Here is a 20,096-nt window from a genome sequence, read left to right as displayed (position 1 = left end):
CTCATTGTTTATTGTTGGTGACATAAGTCATTACGTTTTGCGAGCAAATTACAGCATTCATTATGTGTATGTCAGAAAGGGAAACCAAATGGCCCAACCTTTGTACCGCTGTTGTATTTAGCTGTTGTTGCTATACCAAATTTTGAGCCTGTAAAAAAGAAAAAAAGGCTTACGGTTTCACCTGTATTAAATTTTAAACAAGTAAAAAGAGCGACAATTTTTAGTCACAGAATTTTTTTACAACTCTCTGTTTCTCTGGGGCATATTGATCATCCGTCAGTGGTCAAATTTTAGGCTTCAGTGGTTAGAGAAAACAGAAACAATGAGTTTATTAACAAGATGAAAACTCTAAAAAATATAAGTTAAAAAGAAAAAATAAACTTTTTTACACTAATGTAAAAACAATCATTTATGGTTCTTCTTCAGAAGCTCAATGGCCTTTCTTTTACGTTCCTCCATCTCTTCTGAATCTCTTTGTCTTTGATGTATTATTTCTGGCTGAATTGGAATGGGTTCAGGAGCCCGTTCCAGCCTTGGAGCAACTACTGGCTCGTAAGGGGTGCTTGGTAAGTTAGACCTTAACCTTGTTTGACTTTCTGCGGCAGAAGTTCTTTGAGATGAAGAAGTAGCAACTGTGGTATTTTGTTGATCTGTCAATGTGATTGTGTCAGCAAGACAATGTTGGCGTACCGATACTGCTGGAGCAGGATTTCTAACCACAGCTGACGGAGCTCCTCTGCTTGTCCTTGCTGCTCTAGGAGCAGCTCCTTCGATCGCAGTGCCAGTGCTAGCAGGATGATCTAAAGGGCTGCTTATTGAAGTGCTCAGTGCAGAGGGACCAGTTCTTCGCTTTCTATTCCTTTCTGCCGCAAGCCTCGCTTTGAGTCCAGGATTAGACTTCAAAAGAGCCTTTCCCAATCTAGCTCTTAATGACGTTGGATCTTCAGACTTTTTCACCCGCAGACGTGGCAAGGCTTCTAAGAAAGAAAACAGTAATGAAAAAGAGAACGCCTATCCAGCTAGAAAAGAGAATTTGATTAGAGGATTATAAACCAAAAACCACATTACTAATAACTTTAGAATTAGAGACAAGAAAGGAACAGAAGTGTAGTTTTCGAAGACAAAGGGAAACGTAAATTAAAATACGACTACAGCTTGTCCAGCCTCAATTTAAATCGCAATCGCAGAAAAATAACGGCTTTATTAGTTTGGATGCAGATTTGAGGATAATAAAGAAAAAAATTATTCTAAATGAAACGAAACAAAACAAAAGCTATATTAATTATATTACAGATTAAAAACATTCAAGTCTGTGACAAATCTTCTCAGAACAACAATGTAAAATTTATTAAGTTAAAATTTAAACGGGGTAGGATTTTATTTTAAAGATTATACAAAGATCAATTTCCAAAGGCAGAATAAACGGTTATCTAAGACTAGAAAGAAAAACATGAATTTAAAGGCCCAGCGTTTAAAATACTTATAATGAATTGGAAAGTAAGAAAAAATGTTTTATATAATTTTTTCAACGGAAGCATTTTTCTAGTTTCATATTTTTCTTTAAATTTAAAGTGGGAGGGAAAATGATCCATGGACTACTGTAACAATGAAGTCAAAAATGATTAAAACATCAAAATTTTCCGAAAATTATATCTTAGTTTTCAGCAATCCTTTATAAAGAATTAAGATGCTTGCTATCAGCATTTTTAAAATATTGCATTTCTGAAAGTCAAAATCCAGAATTGATAAAATAGTCAGGAACTTGTTTTTATGTAGTATTTTTTGCCAACTGAAGGACTTTGCAGGGTCCTCTTTCTATACAAATTACAAAGCCGATCTACAAATTACAAATTAGGCGGATCCTAATCTTGCAATTCTTAAATTAATTGCCAAACATAATCGAAAATTGGATGGACAGAATGATTGGTACCATGTTTTAATTCAATAGCGCTCTAATTCAATAGTGTTAGGTTTTGTTGTTTGTCTGTGTCATTACTTACTTACTTAGGTCCTCCTACGCCTGGGGGCGCATTAGGCAGCAAAAGTGGTTCGCCACGACGACCTGTCCTGAGCCTTCAACCATAGCTCCTCCAACGAGGACCTCGCCAACCTCGCCAGCTTCGCCTCCTTGATTAGCGACCTGCCAAGGGTCATTTTCGGTCTCCCTGATTTGCGGAGACCGGGGGTGTCCAACACCATGCGTCGTGCGGCAGCCGTCCTTCCCCCATTCGCACCATATGCCCCCAATACATCCATCGCCGCTTTCTAATGAGATAAAGGATGGGGGTATGGTTTGTCATACGATAGATTTCATAATTTTGTATTCTTTCCGTCCAATGTATATTTGGGATAGACCTAAGGCTATTATAAATTTTATGGTTTCTTGTTGGTTAGCTTTTATTTTGTTTCTTTTCTTTTCCCTTTACTCCGTCTTGTCATGTATTGTGATTGATGGGTTTTCAATAAATAAATAATAATAATAATAAAGCAGTAGGAACATATAACACAATTACCAAATTTGTCCACAAAATTACAAAAGTCAGCCTTCTTCTAAAATAACGTAAGATGTCCTTACATCCTATGAGTCCTTAGTTACTAAAAAGTATTTTAAGAGGGGGTTGGGGGGGGGGAATACCTCTTCTATCGTTCAAGAGTTTCCTAAACCCGCATTTTGGGTTTAAGTCTAAGTAACTGCTGATAAGCTAATAACTATTTTATGTACAACAATCTGTTTTTAAAAATCGAGGGGGTTGGGGGGGGGGGGGTGTTGCCTGGGAGTTTTTCGCTTTTTCGATTAAAAAAAATAAAATATCAAAAAGAAGTATTTATCAAAATCTGTTATTGCCATAAAACAGAAAATAGAAAAAAAATGATTGATTAGAATTAGGCAAGTCTATGCTCATGCAATAATTTGAATTATACCCTCCTTCTAAGCGTTTCATTTAAAATCTTCCTTTGCTTTACTTTCAGATCTCTTTTTTTCCATCGAAGAGACTAAGTAAGATTTCTTTCTATAATTGTGTGGTAAAAAGTGTGCTCTAAATTAATTGGTTTACGTCTTTGACATATTTTTGCAAGCCAATCACTTCATTTCCTAAGCGTATACCAGAAATTAAATCATTTAACCCCTTCTTTTAGAACCTTACAACCTGATTTGTTTCTGAGTGAAATTTTAAGCCAATAAAAAGGACGAAAAGCTTTTAATTCACAAGGTTTTTTTTTACAAATAAACTCAGTTTCTTTGTGTTTCTATCGTTTAAATAGACCTTATTCCTTAAATATTCTGTCATTAACCCCCTTACGTTAATGAACTTTCATAAATAGAACGAGTTGGTTGAGTGAACGCAAATATGTAACTTTCATCATTCCAACAGTTTCTCAACTCTGACTCCCGAGTTAATTGTCTGATTTTTGACGATCAAGAGTTGTGAGAGTAGCTTAATCTGAATAAAAGAGACCGCTGTTTATACGTTTCATTACTGTTTACAATTCATTACTGCTTCTGTTTGCTGCCTCTTTGCCAACTAATAACTACTTCTCTTCTTTAAGAAGCCAAAGTGGTTAAGTCCATAACAGATTGCAGGAAAAAGGTCAGTCTCAAGCACTCGAACATATATCAAATGGCTTTAGTGGCTTATTAAAATAAACTAGCAACATGGATCTTAACCTTTTTTTTTTACCTTTTCAAATGCCTACGCTTTGGACGTACCCAGTTAGTCAAGCTTCAGAACGGTTAATTTGCCATTAATATAACATCAACAGTTTGGGCATAGTGGACTTTTTTGTGCTATTAAAAAGCAAAGAAATAAAAATTGCAAAAAACAAACAGGAAAAATATAGATAGAAGAATAAAGAAAAATTAAGTAAATAAGATCAGAGGAATTAAAAAATCAAGTGTAATAAGAATAGAAGAAAATGAAATTGAAAAAGCAAGAGAGAAAGATACCTATAGTCGTCGAAGAATCGATAGACACAGGTTGAGAGTCTAGTAAACCATTGTTGTGGTCATCAGATACATCATTTATTATGCTAGTAGAAGTTGAAGCTTCTTGGACAGCAGCTTGTTCTCCTTCTGTTCTTCCTTCTTCAGCCTCCACTTGTGCTTCCTCTACGTTTCGTCTTTTCCTTCTTCTAGTCTGCCTTTGTTCTTTGAGAGGCAAGCTAACATCACTTTCATCATGTTCCCAAGCTGATCCACGATTGAGGGCGTCTAAGACACGCTTACTCATCTTGACATTATGATCTTGAAAACAAAAATTTTTTGCAACATAAATTGACGTAGAAAAAAAAGAAGAACAAAATAGAAAGTAAAAATATATTTTTTTTGATGCTTTTTATATACATTTACATATATTTTGATACTTTTTTTCGTTTTTTGATAATATAAACGATTTCAGGCAATGTTTTAGGAAGTGAGAATAGTAGATGGGCTGATGTTGAAACAGGAGTTAAGCAGTGTTGTGTCATACACCCGTTTATATGGATTATTTTGATAGACTTTGTTCTAATGAACACGGCAATTGCTATGGGAGAGCAAGGATTCAAATAGGAAAGTAAAAACCTCCTCGAATTAGATTAAGAAGATAATTCGAGCATCCTTGGTGAAAAGGGAGACAAGGGAGAAAAGTTGGACGCTCACTAAGGAGCATTCTATATAAAAATGCTAGCATAATGAATGAACTGAAGAATCAAATGAAGGTGAAGAGGCGATGTTGGGCAAGGAAAAGATTGACCAAGTGAATAGCTTAACTTATTTGGGTAGCATCATTAGAGAATATGGTGGATGCATTGAAGATTTAAAAAGTGGAATAGCCCAGGCCCACGGTGCTTTTTCATGGCGGAGAAAAGTTTGGAAGAATAAGATAAATCTACAAGCCAAGACTAGAATATTTGAAGCTACGGTAATGACAGTGGCCAAAAATAGTCCATAGTTCTGAAAACTGTGCTCTTCAGAAGGCAGGGGAACATTTGTTAAATGTGAACCACAGGAATTACGGATAGATTTAGGTATCTGTTTGATTGAACGTATATCAAATAACAAGCAGTACGAAAAATGTGGTTCAACCCCGCTTTCTAGGACTATAATAAAATAAAGGTTAAGAATCGCTAAAGATTGTTCTTTATAGCCGTTTATCTGGATCCTAACGAAAAGCTGGTCGTCCTCTAATAGGGTGGTAAGAGGTCATAAGGAAGGACTTTAAGGAAATTTTAGCTTCACGGAAGAGGGTAAAGGGTGAAGCTTTGAACAGATTGGGACGGAAAAGGAGTATGCGTAGCCGTGTCGGCCTCACGCAGGTTGGTCCTACTGTGAGTTGTGTGGAGTAGTACTAGTGGTAACAAGGAACCGGCTTTGAAAAAGAAAGAAGACAAAAAAAGAGACACAACGAGTTTGTGAATAAATCAGTTCTCCAGCCCAGGCTACACAGAACCCTTCAGCTTCTCTGAGATGGAAGCATTTTATAAACAAATTTCAGCTACTTTTTTAAACAATATTTGACACAGGTCAAATACAGAAGCACCTTTTAAAGCTGGTATCGAAGCTAAGGGCTCTTAAGGAATAACAGAAGGTTTCTAAAAACAGTGGAATCTTAAAGATTTCTTAATCAAAATCGAGGGGGGGTCTCCATTGAGCCTCTCTCAAAAGAGACCTCTATGACGTTGCGTAATTATTTGGGGAAATAGAGGCTATTACCGAAGCTTCATTGGTGCTTGACAATCAAGCACCTTTTATGAGTCACTCAATGGTACTAATCAATAACAGCTCTTATGAATACCTGGATGAGATTGAGGAATCATATTAGGCGGAAACGCCTTTTATGAGCGCCTCAACGAAACTGGCCAATAAAGTGTGGTTATAGCGCCTCTTATGAACGTGACTATGACGCTCGACAGTAACAAATTTTGATTCACCAGCCTTGTCCCAAGTGTATTGAAAATTAAATCTGATATTTTGAATCGGTTATGTAGGAATTTATACGACCATATAAAACTTAAAAATGAGAAAAAATCCAGAATTCAATTTTTACCAAAAAAGACTTTGGGAAACAACAAATTGCTAATAATTTATTTTATAAAAATTAATTATTCGCATACTATAAATCAGTTTAAAATTATTTTAAAATAAATTAGTTTCGCATATTTATTTTTTGGTATAACGTGGTAACACTGAAAAAACTCTGGTGCTGCCTTAAAAATTTCATCATTTTAAAACAACCCAAAGAAAAATCTGAGAAAACCAGGGTTTCCAGGTATGAATAAACCTAAGATGGGCCCAGGGGGCAAAAACTGTTTTATTTTGATGGCAATGGCACTTTAAGAAGGTCTGAGATACACAGTTACACGATCTTAAATCCGTAATAAATGCGCTTTAACATATCGGAATTTCGATTTTTTTTTTCCCTGGTAATTAGTGCAGTTTATCCGAAAATAGCTAAGCCTATTCCCTGTCACATTCCTCAACGGTTTGTCTTATAGAGTCATTGCGGCTAAAGGGAGGCTGAAATATCGCAAATTAATCCGTGTTACGCCTTTTTAGTACGAGATTTTAAGGTAAACGTCCTTGAAATTTTGATATTCGACAAAAATCTAAGTTAAGAAAAGATCTTTGTTAAAATAACTACTGTCTGAAATATACCAGTAAGGACAACATTTGATCACCATAATTCTTCTGTATAAATATATGCAGTCATTTTAAACCTAAAATAAATAGAAATTAAAATAAAAGTCCAAGAATATGTTGAAAGACATTCTGGTTCCATATTAATAAATTTAATTAAATTCCATCCTTCCCACGATACAATTTAATAGACGCAGAAGGATATCTGGAATTCACCAAAGATTTTGAAGAAAATAGGCTTCATGTCGGCAAATAGAATTTATTCATTTTCCTTGTAAAAGTCTAAGCAACAAAGGAATAGTAGGTAATTGCATGAGTAAGAAGTAACAATTGCACCGTTGGAAATATAATTATATAAGAACATAAAAACCTAAAACATAATGACACAAGACATAAAAACACGAAATGGGAAGCATAAGGACAAAATGGCGCATACCGTCAGATGCATTATATCAGAAACGGCAAACCAAACTGTTGAAGTTTGCTTTTTCCGGGGAGGGGGGAGAGGAAACTGATTTAGTAAAATTTATTAAAGTTAATAATTGTATTAGGGACGCGACTGCATTCTTGACACAAGTGCGACCCTGGCTATAAGTGATTTTACAGTGGCAATGGCAAATAAAGCGGCCATACTTTTCTACTACTACTAACAACACACCGCAGCACCAAGCCGTCTGAGGCCAACACAACTACGCTCTCCTCCGTCCCAATCTTTCAAAGTCTCCCTCTTTACACCCTCCCAGGAAGTTCCCATTTCCTTTAAATCTTTCTTTATGACATCCTCCCATCCCAACCGCGAACGACCTGCTTTCAGTTTAGCCCTAGACAGCTGGCCGAAAAGGACAATCTTTGGCAATCCGCCATCCTTCATCTACAGAACGTGCCCTAGCCATCTCAACCTTTCTCTCATTATAGCCCTAGAAAGCGGGATTGAAACACACTTTTCGTAAAGTCTACTGTTTGAAATACGCTCAGTCAGCCAGGTGTGATGTTGCTCTTCTTGGCAAATCCGGTGGCGAAACCCAGAAAATGCTTCTGAAAGTCTCCGAAGTTGCTGCCCCAGTTGGGCTCAAGAATAATATCGACCAGACTAAAGCTATGTCTAATGCCCCTGACATAAACTCTACCCCTATAACCCTTAATCATAGGCAGATTGAAGTTATCAATAAATTCAAGTATCTCGGATCATACATTAACATTAAGGCGGATGTAGCCTAGAAATCCAATGCCGGATTGCACCAGCTTCCGCTGTCTTTGCACAGTTGCGGAAGCCGCTAGGGAAAAGGAAGGAAATCCACCGGAAAACTAAAATTATTATTTAGGATGCTCTCGTCCGATCAGTCTTACTGTACGGCTGTGAGACGTGACCCTTGAAAATCACCGATGCACACGCCCTCAACACTTTTGAACACAGATGCCTGAGGAGCATATTGGGGTTTACAACTCAGCGACCGAATCCCAAATGCGATCATCCGCCAACGATGTGACCCAAGTATGACATCACATCTATCATTCGACGCCGCCGCCTGTCCTGGTTCGGTCATGTTTGCCTAAGACCAGCCGAGACTTTCACAAATCAAAGCCTACGCTGCAAACCAGTACCTGATTGGAAGAAACGACATGCAGGACAAGCCAAACTTGTCTTAACACAGTCAAATCTGACCTCGAGCCAATTGGTGGTTTCCGGAGATATAGTCGTAGACGGGACCCTTCATGGCTTGAAATTATCGCCCCATTAACCCAAGACCGTAACCTGTGGAATGCAACAGTCTGCCAGATCCTGTCGCTAGGGAGAACTACATAGCTTGTGTCCTGATCCAAGTACAAAGTAAGTAAGTATCAAGGTAAGTGACGCTTTCTACCTGATCAATATTTTCGTTACACCCAACGTCAAATTTTCATCTTCACTTAATCCTAGCCTTAGTGACTTAGTCTTCTTAGCACCTATTTTCAAACCTATTCTAGCACCCTGAACTCGCAAAACCTCTAAAAGTCCATTCATTTGGCTCACACTTTCATCTAGAATGCTTAAATCGTCAGCATAATCTAAGTACAGGAGAGTTTTTCATCCCCATTTGATTCCATGGTCTCCCATTGACCTTCCTGTGCTTCTTAAGACAAAATCCGTCAAAATGATCCATAGAAAAGGGGATAGAATATTACCTTGCATAACTCCAGATTTAATACAAAACCAGCGGCCAACCCTATTTCCTACCTTAACCGCAACAATTTTATTCCCGTACATGGCACTAATCACTTTAATCTATTTGTCTGGTATACCATACAAGGACAAAACCTTTGCTAAAGCTCTTCTATCAACAAGATCGAACGCATGGTCATAACCTATAGCACTGAGGACCAAAGGTTTTGATAACTCCGGCACTTCTCAATTATTAACCTAAGAGTGAAAATTTGGTCGGCACTTCCTCTACCATTTCTAAAACTACATTGTTCTTCTCTTAAAACTTTGTCTTCAGCAAGCACTGCCTCAATAATTACCACACTCACTCTTATCACCTTTCTTATACAGTGGTTTAATTAAGGTTTCCTAAAATCGATAGGTACTTCCTCTTTCTCAAAAATCATATTCATAATCTTCAGTAATTTCTAGCCTCAGAGTCATCATATTCAAGAAACTCATTTACCACACTATCAGCATCTGGAGCCTTATTATTTTTAATCCTTTTAGTACTGTCGCTAATTCCTTCTCACAAAACAAATCTTACTTCACATACAAGGTATCAGAAGCTTTTTCATTTTCTTCTTTACCTTTTCCTGCAACTCTGTCTCAGTTTAGCCCATTCTCAAAATGCTCTGCCCATCTCTCTTTAACTCTTTCCTTATTTACTAATTGTTCCTATCTTTATCTGGGGCAAGTCCAGATAGAAAAACGGGTCAGTTTACTTTAGTATATCTTTGCCTTTATAATACTATATGGCTCGTTTTTCAGTTTTCTCTGTCATTTCCACTTGATTTGGGAAAACTGGCTCTAACTTTGCCCCTCCCTCAGGATTTGGACAAAATTACGCCACTACCTGCTGTATGATTTCATTTAAATATTAAAGAAAGTAACTGTCAAGGAAATAAATATTTACCATACATTGAACAGTTACGAGACCAACCAAGCGATTCTTTCTCTAAATCATCCCAACCAAGCAAATGTGCGTTGGCATATGAAAAAAAAACTGAATACTAGCATGGGCGTAGGGGGGGGCAGGGGAGGGGGCAGCTGCCCCCCCCCCTAGACCTTCAAATTTAGATTAGATATGGCTGAAAAAGCAGATGGTTTAGAAAAAGCAGTTGATAAAACTCCATCACACTATCGACTGCCCCCCCCCCCTAGACAATATGCTGCCTAATGCTGCCTACGCCCATGAATACTAGTGATTTATTTTAGTTGCTTATGGTTTCCTGGTTAGTTATTAGTTGTCCTGAAACAATCCTGAAACACAAAGACCGTTTAATAATAAGTGTTCTTAAAAGTTATAAAAAAAAACCTTTAGCGTAAAGAGTGAGGTGCTAAGAAGGGGGGAAACTCCCTTCCTATACGTAATAATTTCTGTTCTTTTTAAGTTTTAAAGTTGTTCCTCAATTCCAGTTGATTTTTTTTTAAACTTAAATTCAGGTGTTTTTCTAAATAATGCCGAGAAATCCAGCTCCACCTCCACGAAATTACCATTACCACGGTTAGATCCTCTAGACTATTCAATCCCGGTGAAAATCTAACACGGACAATTACCATTCACATCTCTACACGGAAAATTGAGCTGGCAAAAGAAAAAGTAAGACATATAAAAATAATTTCGTACAGGAATTATGGCAAATTTCCTCAGCGTAAAATTTTCCCTAAAAAGTTCCCCCCCCTCCCCAGAAAATTTCCTCTTCATGGAAAATTTTCAACTTGGAAAATCCCCCCAGCAGAAAATTACCCACAACTCCCTCCCCCCTAAAAACATATGCAAACTTCCCAATAACAAATACTATAGGCCTACGTAAATAAAGGGCAAATTTTGTAACCGAAAGACCTATTACTAGGCTGTAGGGGATCATGTTATCTCCAAACGTATAGTTTTTGAACCTACCAACTATGCTGAAAATGGTTATCTCAAAATCTTGATCGGACGATTTTTGAGGGAAAAAGGGGCAAGGGAGGGGGGCTAGATCACCCCTGGAGAAAAAAACAAACAAAATAACAACACCAAAAAACAAACAAACGTGCATCCGTGATGTGCAATTTTTTTTTCAAATTTCCATATTTTTACATATAGGAGCTTGAAACTTCTACAGTAGTGTTCTATGATATGCTGAATCTGATGATGCGATTTTTATTAGGATTCCTTGAATTTTTGGGAGTGTTTCCCCCTTTTTGAAAATCAAGCAAATTTTCTCAGGCTTGTAGCCTTTGATAGGTAATACTAAACTTAATGAAACTTATATATTTGGAATCAGCATAACAAGGGGATTCTTTTGATATATCTATTGACATTAAAATTCCGTTTTTTAGAGTTTTGATTATTATTGAGCCGCGTTATTCCTTACTTCCGTGACCAAGAACTGTTTGATCATCCCAACCACGCATTGATCCATGAAAAAAAGCTGAATACTAGTGATTTATTTTAGTTGCTTATGGTTTAATTGTTATTTATCTGTAATTTTGTTCCTAGCCCCTTTGACAAATTATTTGAAAAAAACTACGTTTTCTAAAGAGTTAAAGAGGCTGAGTTACAAGGTCGAACCTTAAAACGTACAGGAATTAGGAGGCACAGTTGGGGGCTGCCGCTCCCCAAACCCCCCGTTTTCGCAGCCTTTAAATATAAAAAAATTCTTTAAACTGAAAGTAAAGAGCGACATTAAAACTTAAAACGAACAGAAATTATTCCGTATATGAAAGAGGCTGTGCCCTCCTCAACACCTCGCTCTTTACGCTAAAGTTTGACTTTCTCACAACTCTTTTTTTAAACAATAAAAACTTTAGCGTAAAGAGCGAGGCGTTGAGGAGGGCACAGCCCCTTTCATATACGGAATAATTTCTGTTCGTTTTAAGTTTTAATGTCGCTCCTTACTTTCAGTTTAAAGAAATTTTTTTTATATTTAAAGGCTGCGAAAGCGGGGGTTCGGGGGGCGGCAGCCCCCCAACTGTGCCTCCTAATCCCTGTACGTTTTAAGGTTCGACCTTGTAACTCAGCCTCTTTAACTCTTTAGAAAACGTAGTTTTTTTCAAATAATTTCTGCACGTTTTTGTAGTTTATTACTCAAGGGTCGACCTTGTAACTCAGCCACTTTAACTCTTTAGAAAACGTAATTTTTTTCAAATAATTTAAAAAAGAAACTGAGTTTCCTTTTAAAGTTTAAATTCAGTATATAAAAAATTTGCTCTGACAGTGAATCGAACCCGGGTTTTCCGCCTGACAGTCTGGAGTATCAACCACTAGACTAAACAGACACAATTGTAATTGTTTTTTAGTAAATGGAAGCTATTTTCGACGCAAGCAAATTCCCACGAAACTCGATATTTGGTTTTTGCAAAACAGGGAAGGAGTGATCAGATTGAGCTTAAATTTCTAAGATAAGCTCCCAGGCCCCAGGAAAGCTCATCCTATAAATTTCAGCCCGATCAGACAACGCTAAAGGGGGGTTGTGGTGGGAAAAATTAACATGGGCTAATATAGGAAAACAAGGTTTTTCGTAAATGAAAATTCGGGGGATAATTTTTTCGGTCTGAAAATATCAAAAGGCCCTAACAGGTCGAATTCTGCTTCGAATGAGTCCTCATTCAACCGGATCCGTTGCCAACTGTGGCCTGTAGGCGTGGCTAAGAAAAAAAAAAGAATTTTAAGTGGCTATATTTGGTTTTTTGAAAACAGGGAAGGAGTGATCGGATTGAGCTGAAATTTCGAGGATAAGCTCCCGGGCCCTAGGAAAGCTTAACCTTTAAATTTCAATCCGATCAGACAACATTAAAGGGGGGCTGTGGTGGGAGGGTCCAAACTTCCGGCCCAGTTTACCCCATGAAGATAAAGTCGGAGGAGGATGAAATTTTGCAAGTTTCTTAGTTTGAGCTTGGGCTACAAAATGCGATTCCCGCCGTCTCTCTGCGACCTCTAGGACATGAAATCGCTTAACATTGTGGGGGGTCGCCTCTTTATAGAGGCACAAGTGTGCCTCCTTGATAAAAAAATTTGGCTCTGGAAAAATTTCATACCCTCTACCACAATCCTTAAAAGCACATGGTCTCTGTAAAAAGCTGCAGCTCGCTCAGTTTTGATTTTAAAGACACTAATGCTATACCTTATACAGATAATTAAAAATCTTCCAAAGTAGACAAATTATACGGAAAATATAAGAAATTACAGAGACTATCCTATTAATATTATAAAGTCCCTGGAGGCTAAAAAAAGAATCAAGGATCCAAAAGAAAATATATCTTGGAGGGAATAAACTTAACGTTGGCGAAGGGAATTTACACTTTTTTCTTGCAAAGGCTCAAAAGATTCGGGAATACTAGCGAACTATATGAGCAAGAAAAAAAGTAACGAAACTTTTGAAATTACGAAGAACGTAGCAACGAATAATTTGAGACTTTTTTCGGAAGCGTTAAAAGTCTAACTTCATCAAGAGACTAATTATTTAGGGTAAACTGATTTGAATATAATAAACATTCAAGACATCTCAAATCTCTTTCAACATGACATAGGATAAAAATTGGTAAAAAAAATAAGGTAAAGGATATGGCATCAGACTTTAAAATCGTCACCAGCAATGCTGATCTCCTTTTCATGGAGTGGAGATCAGCATCCGTTCCATAAATCGTTAATCCGTTCCGTTCCATAAATCGTTACCTCCAGCTAGGAAGTAAAACCAGCCATCCTGCACTTTCGCACACCCTTCCTGTTCTACCTTCCACAGATTTCTCTAGGCACCCACTTAGTGCTGGAGATTGCGTTAAAGAACATAACGTGATTAAATCCAATTTCAAAATTATGAAGTATTTAAAAATGAAAATGTTACGACTACCATCGGAAGCTGTATGTTAGTGTTAAGCAAAACTTGTAACGCCTTTTTTTTCGCAAAATCAAGTAGTTAGAATCTGATACAACTTTATTAAATCCCATTAATACTGGTTACTAACCCATAGCCTGTAGGCTTAACAAATACTGTATTTAAGATTCAAAGTCTATGAATTCTAAATAAATCTTGGAGAAAACAAGGTTAACGTCTGAGAATGGAATTTATATATTTTCCTTTTAAGAGTTTAAGTGGCAAGGGAATACTAGTTAGACAACCAAGGACAGAAAAACATATTTTGCCCCCTATATTAGGTATATCTATAATTATGAAGTTTTTAGGGCTGTGCAAGTGTACCATTTTCGTCAGTGCTGTCACGTTAAACTGTGAAAATAAATAAGCCAAACTAATTAGTGCAATTCGGCAACGCTTTCCGTCCGTAAAAATTCAAACATTAAAAATGTGTCGATTGTCACCTTCAAAGGAATCTACGCCTTCTTACGATGTTTGGTACTATATGTTCTTAGCTTGTTTTTTTTGGGCTGATTTCTCACCCACGCTTCTCTTTTTGATATTTGAGTTTCTACTACCAAAAATTGTACAACTAGTATAGAGGTATTTTTCTTAAAAATTGATATTCATATTATTCCTATTTTATCAAACAGTTCGTGGTAACGAACTGTAAGTAAGGAGCGGCCCAGCTCAATAGTAACCGAAACTCTAAAAAACGGAATTTTGATACAAATAGATATATCAAAGGAATACGATTTTTAACCTAATTTGAAAGTTTCATCAAGTTTAGTCTTATCCATCAAAAGTTACGAGCCTGAGAAAATTTGCTTTATTTTCCAAAAAAGTGGGAAGTAACCCCTAGAAATCATAGAATCTCAATGAAAACTACACCATCAAATTCAGTGTATCAGAGAACCCTACTGTAGATATTTCACGGTCCTATCTGCAAAAATGTGGAATTTTATATTTTTTGCCAGAAGAAAGATCACGGATGCGTGTTTATTTTCTATTTTATTATTTTTTTTTCTTCCCAGGGGTGATCGTATCGACCCAGGTGGTCCTAGAATATCGCGAGAGAGCTCTTTCGAACGAAAATTAAAAGTTCTACTTCCCTTTTTAAGTGACCAAGAAAATTAGAGGGCAACTAGGCCCCCTCCCACGCTCATTTTTTTAAAAAGTCACCCCATCCAAATATTGAGATAGCCATTTTGTTCAGCATAGTAAAAAAATCAAAGAACTATGTCTTTGAGGGTGACTTAATCCGCCACAGTCCCCAGGAGAAGGGCTTCAAGTTATGAACTTCGCCCATTGTTTACATATAGTATTGGTTATTGGGAAGTATAGAGACGTTTTCAGGGGGGATTTTTTTGTGGGGGAGGGGTCAGGGAAGGGGTTTACGTGGGAGGATATTTCCAAGGGGGGGGGGTTTATGGGGAACGGAATTTTCCATGAAGGGGTGCCGGATTTCCCAATATTTTTTAAAAAACGATCAGAAATTGAAAAAAAACAAGTTTTTTCAACTGAAAGTAAAGAGCAACATTAAAACTTAAAAAGAAGAGAAATTATTACGTATATGAGGGGGTACGCCCCCTCGTCAATACCTCACGCTTTACGCTATTTTTTTAGTACTTTCTAAAGAGCTATTTATTCTAATTAAACGGCCTTTGCGATTCAGAGGTCATTCTTAAAGAATTGGAACAAAAAATTCAAACTTTAGCGTAAACAGCGGGGTATTGACGAGGGGGCGAACCCCACCATATACGTAATAATTTATATTCGTTTTAAGTTTTAATGTAGCTCCTTACTTTCAGTTGAAAAAACTTGTAACAATCGGATTTCATTTTCAATGTCCCCTTGGCAATTCAACTATATATAGTATAAGAAAGAATAATATAATTGTATATCTTACGATTATGAAGCATTTAAAAAATAAAAATAAACTTTTTTTGGAAATATTACATTTGTAGCGTCATTCCAAACTGTTAATCCCCATTTTGCAGTAATTTGAAAATTTAGAGTAATTATGGACCGTAATTACTATTATCGTAATTACATATTTAATATCTTAAGATTAGTTGGACTTCTACGGATGAAACTTTCCGAGGGTGTTGGAGGGGGAAATGTTGAACTAAATTCATAGATTTTCTAAGTTCAGTCCCTGAAAGGAAAGCAAAGAGCTGTATTAAAACTTAAAATTTGCATTTTAATATCTCAAGAGACATTATTAACTGGGCATATCTGACGAAATAATAAGATCATTCAATATACAGGTTAGCAGCTTCAGACTAAAAATTTCAGAGTTAGATTAGAGTGAAGTTAAATCGGTATTGTCAGGATAAACTGTTAAAGTCCCGATTTTAGCGTTTCTCAGATTAACTATGAGTAATTACTCATAGTTAATCCCAGTTCTAAAGTCTTGATTAGCATTATGCCAAACTGTTAGGTCCTGTTTTTCGGGACTCAGGAACTATAAATAGAGTAGGCTAAATATGGATCCTACCACTAGATTAGTTCTCTTTTTTTATGACATAGGATCAACACAAAGAAATTAATAGATGTTTTAAGTCCAATTTTCTAGTTATGAAGAATAGAAAAGCGAAAAATACGAGAAATTTTTTTGGGAACCTGATATTAGTAATGCCAAGCAAAACTATCGAAGTCCTTTCTTTGTCATGAAATTAGGGTGGCTGTCCCCTTCTCAACAACTCACTTTTTACACTAAAGTTTTTTTTTGTCCCAATTCCTTAAGAATGACTGCTGAAACACAAGGGCCTTTGAATTGGAAAAAGAACCTTCCTTAAAGCACTAAAAAGCTTAAGCGGAAAGACGCGAAGTAATTAGATATCTTAATCTAACTAAATAATTAGAGTAGTAGAAATGATACAAATTTATTTAATCCCATTAATTCTGGTTACAATCTAATAGCCAGTAGGTTTAAAAGTTATCTAGAATTCAAATGAAAATCATTTTTAGACAAAATATGTTCTACAGAGCCGAATGAAATTTATCCGCTATTTCTAGTAAACGTTTAAGCGGAAACGGAACTATAAATAAGTCTATGGGCAAATAATAAAATCAGTGCTCATTTTCAAACTATTCAAAATGAAATCAATCAAAATCAAGTTATAAAAAATGAGGAATGAAAACTTCAATTAAAACCGTCCAAGTCTTTTTGTGCCATAAAAATCATTAACTGTATATAATACATCTTCATTTATACCCAGTGGTTCCCAACCTGTGGTACACCTACCCCCAAAGGTAAACGGAAGCCTGTGAAGGGGGTACGCGGAAAAAATATCAGTATTGGCAGAATCATCGCAATATCGTTAAACAATATTCTTTTTTAAATTTTTGTCTAACAAAGAAATTTAATTGGATTTAGTCTTGCTTTCTAACATTGTGAATATACTCAACTTTCATGCATGTGGTATATTTAATTTGTGCCTTTAAAGCTCAGTCTTTGTTAAGATGAAGGAGAAAGTATTATTGATGATGGAAAATTGAAGATGAAGGAAAATTATTATTGGAAATAATAATAATTTCTAATAAAAGAAAGATGAAGGAAAATTATTATTGCTACGTGCAAGGGGTTGTCCATGATGCAATTTTTTCCTAAAGGGTAGACGATTTGGAAAAGTTTGGGAACCACTAATTTATACCAAATGCAATCTAACAGCCTGTAGTCTAGAATAAAAACAACATAAACGAAAATGAATCTTCAACGTTTGGCGGTCAATGATTGCTTTTCATTCATTTTTTACTTAAATTAAACGGCAAGGGAAAATAGCTAGATCCATGACCAAAAATAACATTTTTAAAATTTCATTTTATTTTTATTTTATTCATTATAATTCATTTCATTTTTAAAATTACGAATCTCGCAAAAAAAGCTTTCGGGAACTTTGTATCAGCGCAGCAAAACAAAACGGCCCAAATCTTCTTTTTACAAGTACTTAAATCCTACGGAACATTGATCAAACAGTTCGTGGTAACGAACTGTAAGTAAGGAGCGACCCGGCTCAATGGTAACCGAAACTCTAAAAAACAGAATTTTGATACCAATAGATACATCAAAAGAATCAGATTTTAAGGTTGATTTCAAATATATAAGTTTCATCAAGTTTAATCTTACCCATCAAAAGTTACGCGCCTGAGAAAATTTGGCTGATTTTCGAGAAAAGGGGGAAAGACCCCTACAAGTTATAGAACCTTAATAAAATTCACCCCATCATATTCCGTGAATCAGAGAACCCTACTGTACAGGTGTCGAGATTCTATCTACAAAAATGTGGACTTATCCATTTTTTGCCAGAAGAAAGATCACGGATGCGTGTTTATTTGTTGTTTTTTTTTTTTCCAGGGGTAATCGTATCGACCCAGTGGTCCTAGAACATTGTAGGAGGGCTCATTCGAACGGAAATTAAAAGTTCTAGTGCCCTTTTTAAGTGACCAAAAAGAATGGAGGGCAACTAGGCCCCCTCCCACGCTCATTTTTTTCTCAAAGTGACCCAATCAAAATTTTGAGATAGCCATGTTGTTCAGCATAGTCGAAAATTTAATAAATATGTCTTTTACCATGACTTGATCCCCCACAGTTCCCAGGGGAAGGGCTGCAAGTTATGAACTTTGCCCATTGCTTACATATTGTATTAGTTATTGAGAAGTATACAGACATTTTCAGGAAGAATTTTTTTCAGGTAGGGGGGGGGGGATGAAAGAGGGGGTTACTCGGGAGAATCTTTCCGTGGAGGATGTTTCTTTGGGGTAAGGGACATTTCTATGAAGGGGGCGCCGGATTTCCAAACATTATTTAAAATACGATCAGAAATTAAATTTAAAAAAACAAGTTTTTTCAACTGAAAGTAAGAAGCAACATTAGAACTTAAAATGAACAGAAATTATTACGTATATGAGGGGGGTCTCCCCCAAGTCAATACCTCGCTCTTTACACTATAGTTTTTTTTAGTGCTTTCAAAAGAGCTATTTATTCTAATTATCGGCCTTTGTAATTAAGGGGTCATTTTTAAAAAATTGGAACAAAATTCGAACTTTAGCTTAATGAGGGAGGTATTGACTACGGAGCAAACCCCCTAATATGCGTAATCAAAATATATGAATACAGAAGTTCGTTACGTAAGTTAATTCGTAAGTTACGTATATTTATTACTAATAAAACGTTCGTAAATAAAATTCAACAAGTTTCGAGAAAGCCATTTAACCAAATAAAAGTAAAATTAATATGCAAATTTCGTTTTAATTATTCATGCACGGTGAGCCAAAATTAAAACCTCCATTAATTAAAAAACGTTCAGAAATGAAATAAAAAAAACAGGTTTTTTAAACTGAAAGTAAGGAGCGACAGTAAAACTTAAAACTAACAGAAATTGTTCCTTATGTGGACGGGTCTTTCCCCTCCTCAACGCTTCGCTCTTTACGCTAAAGTTTGACTCTGTTTAACAACTTTATTTTTTAAAACAATAAAAAACTTTAGCGTAAAGAGCGAGGCGTTGAGGAGGGGAAAGCCCCTTCCATATACGGAATAATTTCTGAAATAAAAAACGGAATAAAAGTATCTGAAATAAATTATTCATGTATGGTGAGCCAAAATCAAAACCTACATTAATTAAAAAACGTTCACAAATGAAATAAAAAAAAACAAGTTGTTTTTAACTGAAATTAAGGAACGACGTTAAAACTTAAAACGAACATAAATTATTCCGTATATGAAAGGGGCTGTCCCCTCCTCAACGCCTCGCTCTTTACGCTAAAGTTTGACTCTGTCTCACAGCTTAGTTTTTTAAAACAATAAAAAACTTTAGCGTAAAGAGCGAGGCGTTGAGGAGGGGAAAGCCCCTTCCATATACGGAATAATTTCTGAAATAAAAAACGGAATAAAAGTATCTGAAATAAATTATTCATGCACGTTTAGCCAAAATCAAAACCTGCATTAATTAAAAAATGTTCACAAATGAAATAAAAAAAACAATTTTTTTTTAAACTAAAAGTAAAGGAGGACGTTAAAACTTAAACCAAACATAAATTATTCCGTATATGAAAGGGACTCTCCCCGCCTCAACGCCTTGCTCTTTACACTAAAGTTTGACTCTGTCTCGCAGCTTAGTTTTTTAAAACAATAAAAAACTTTAGCGTAAAGAGCGAGGCGTTGAGGAGGGGACAGCCCCTTCCATATACGGAATAATTTCTGTTCGTTTTAAGTTTTAACGTCGTTCGTTACTTTCAGTTTAAAAAAACTTGTTTTTTTTATTTCATACACAATGAGGCGTGTCTTTCTTTTCCATTTCAATATGACCTGAATGCAACAGAGTTCATTCAAAAGGATAATAAATTTTGTAGGAATAACTTTTATACCGAAAAATGGAATTTATCTCATCTTCTTTGTGAAAATTTAAGCGATACTAGAAAAGTAGTTAATTCCATCAACAAAGATAAAATAATAGTTCCC

General features: G+C 36.0%; 1 protein-coding gene across 2 annotated transcripts in view; it reads right to left on the bottom strand.

Moving 5' to 3' along the window:
- Window positions 1-321: 321 nt before the first annotated feature.
- LOC148941598 (DNA excision repair protein ERCC-5-like) overlaps window positions 322-20,096 on the bottom strand; it is a 263,737-nt gene continuing 243,962 nt past the window's right edge. For both annotated transcript variants that reach the window (XM_089104023.1, XM_089104024.1), the window contains 2 exons: window positions 3,947-4,243; window positions 322-977 (listed from right to left, as the gene is read on the bottom strand). In XM_089104023.1, coding sequence (XP_088960149.1) covers window positions 406-977; window positions 3,947-4,243 — 869 coding nt within the window. In that variant the 3' untranslated portion in view covers window positions 322-405. The remainder of the gene's footprint in view (window positions 978-3,946; window positions 4,244-20,096) is intronic.

This window comes from Artemia sp. Qi Xiang Cuo, chromosome 18 (genome assembly GCF_049724085.1).
Source record: "Artemia sp. Qi Xiang Cuo chromosome 18, ASM4972408v1, whole genome shotgun sequence".
Lineage (NCBI taxonomy): Eukaryota > Metazoa > Arthropoda > Branchiopoda > Anostraca > Artemiidae > Artemia > Artemia sp. Qi Xiang Cuo.
The sequence above is the reverse complement of the archived record's forward strand: the minus strand, read 5'-3'. Positions and strand labels throughout refer to the sequence as shown.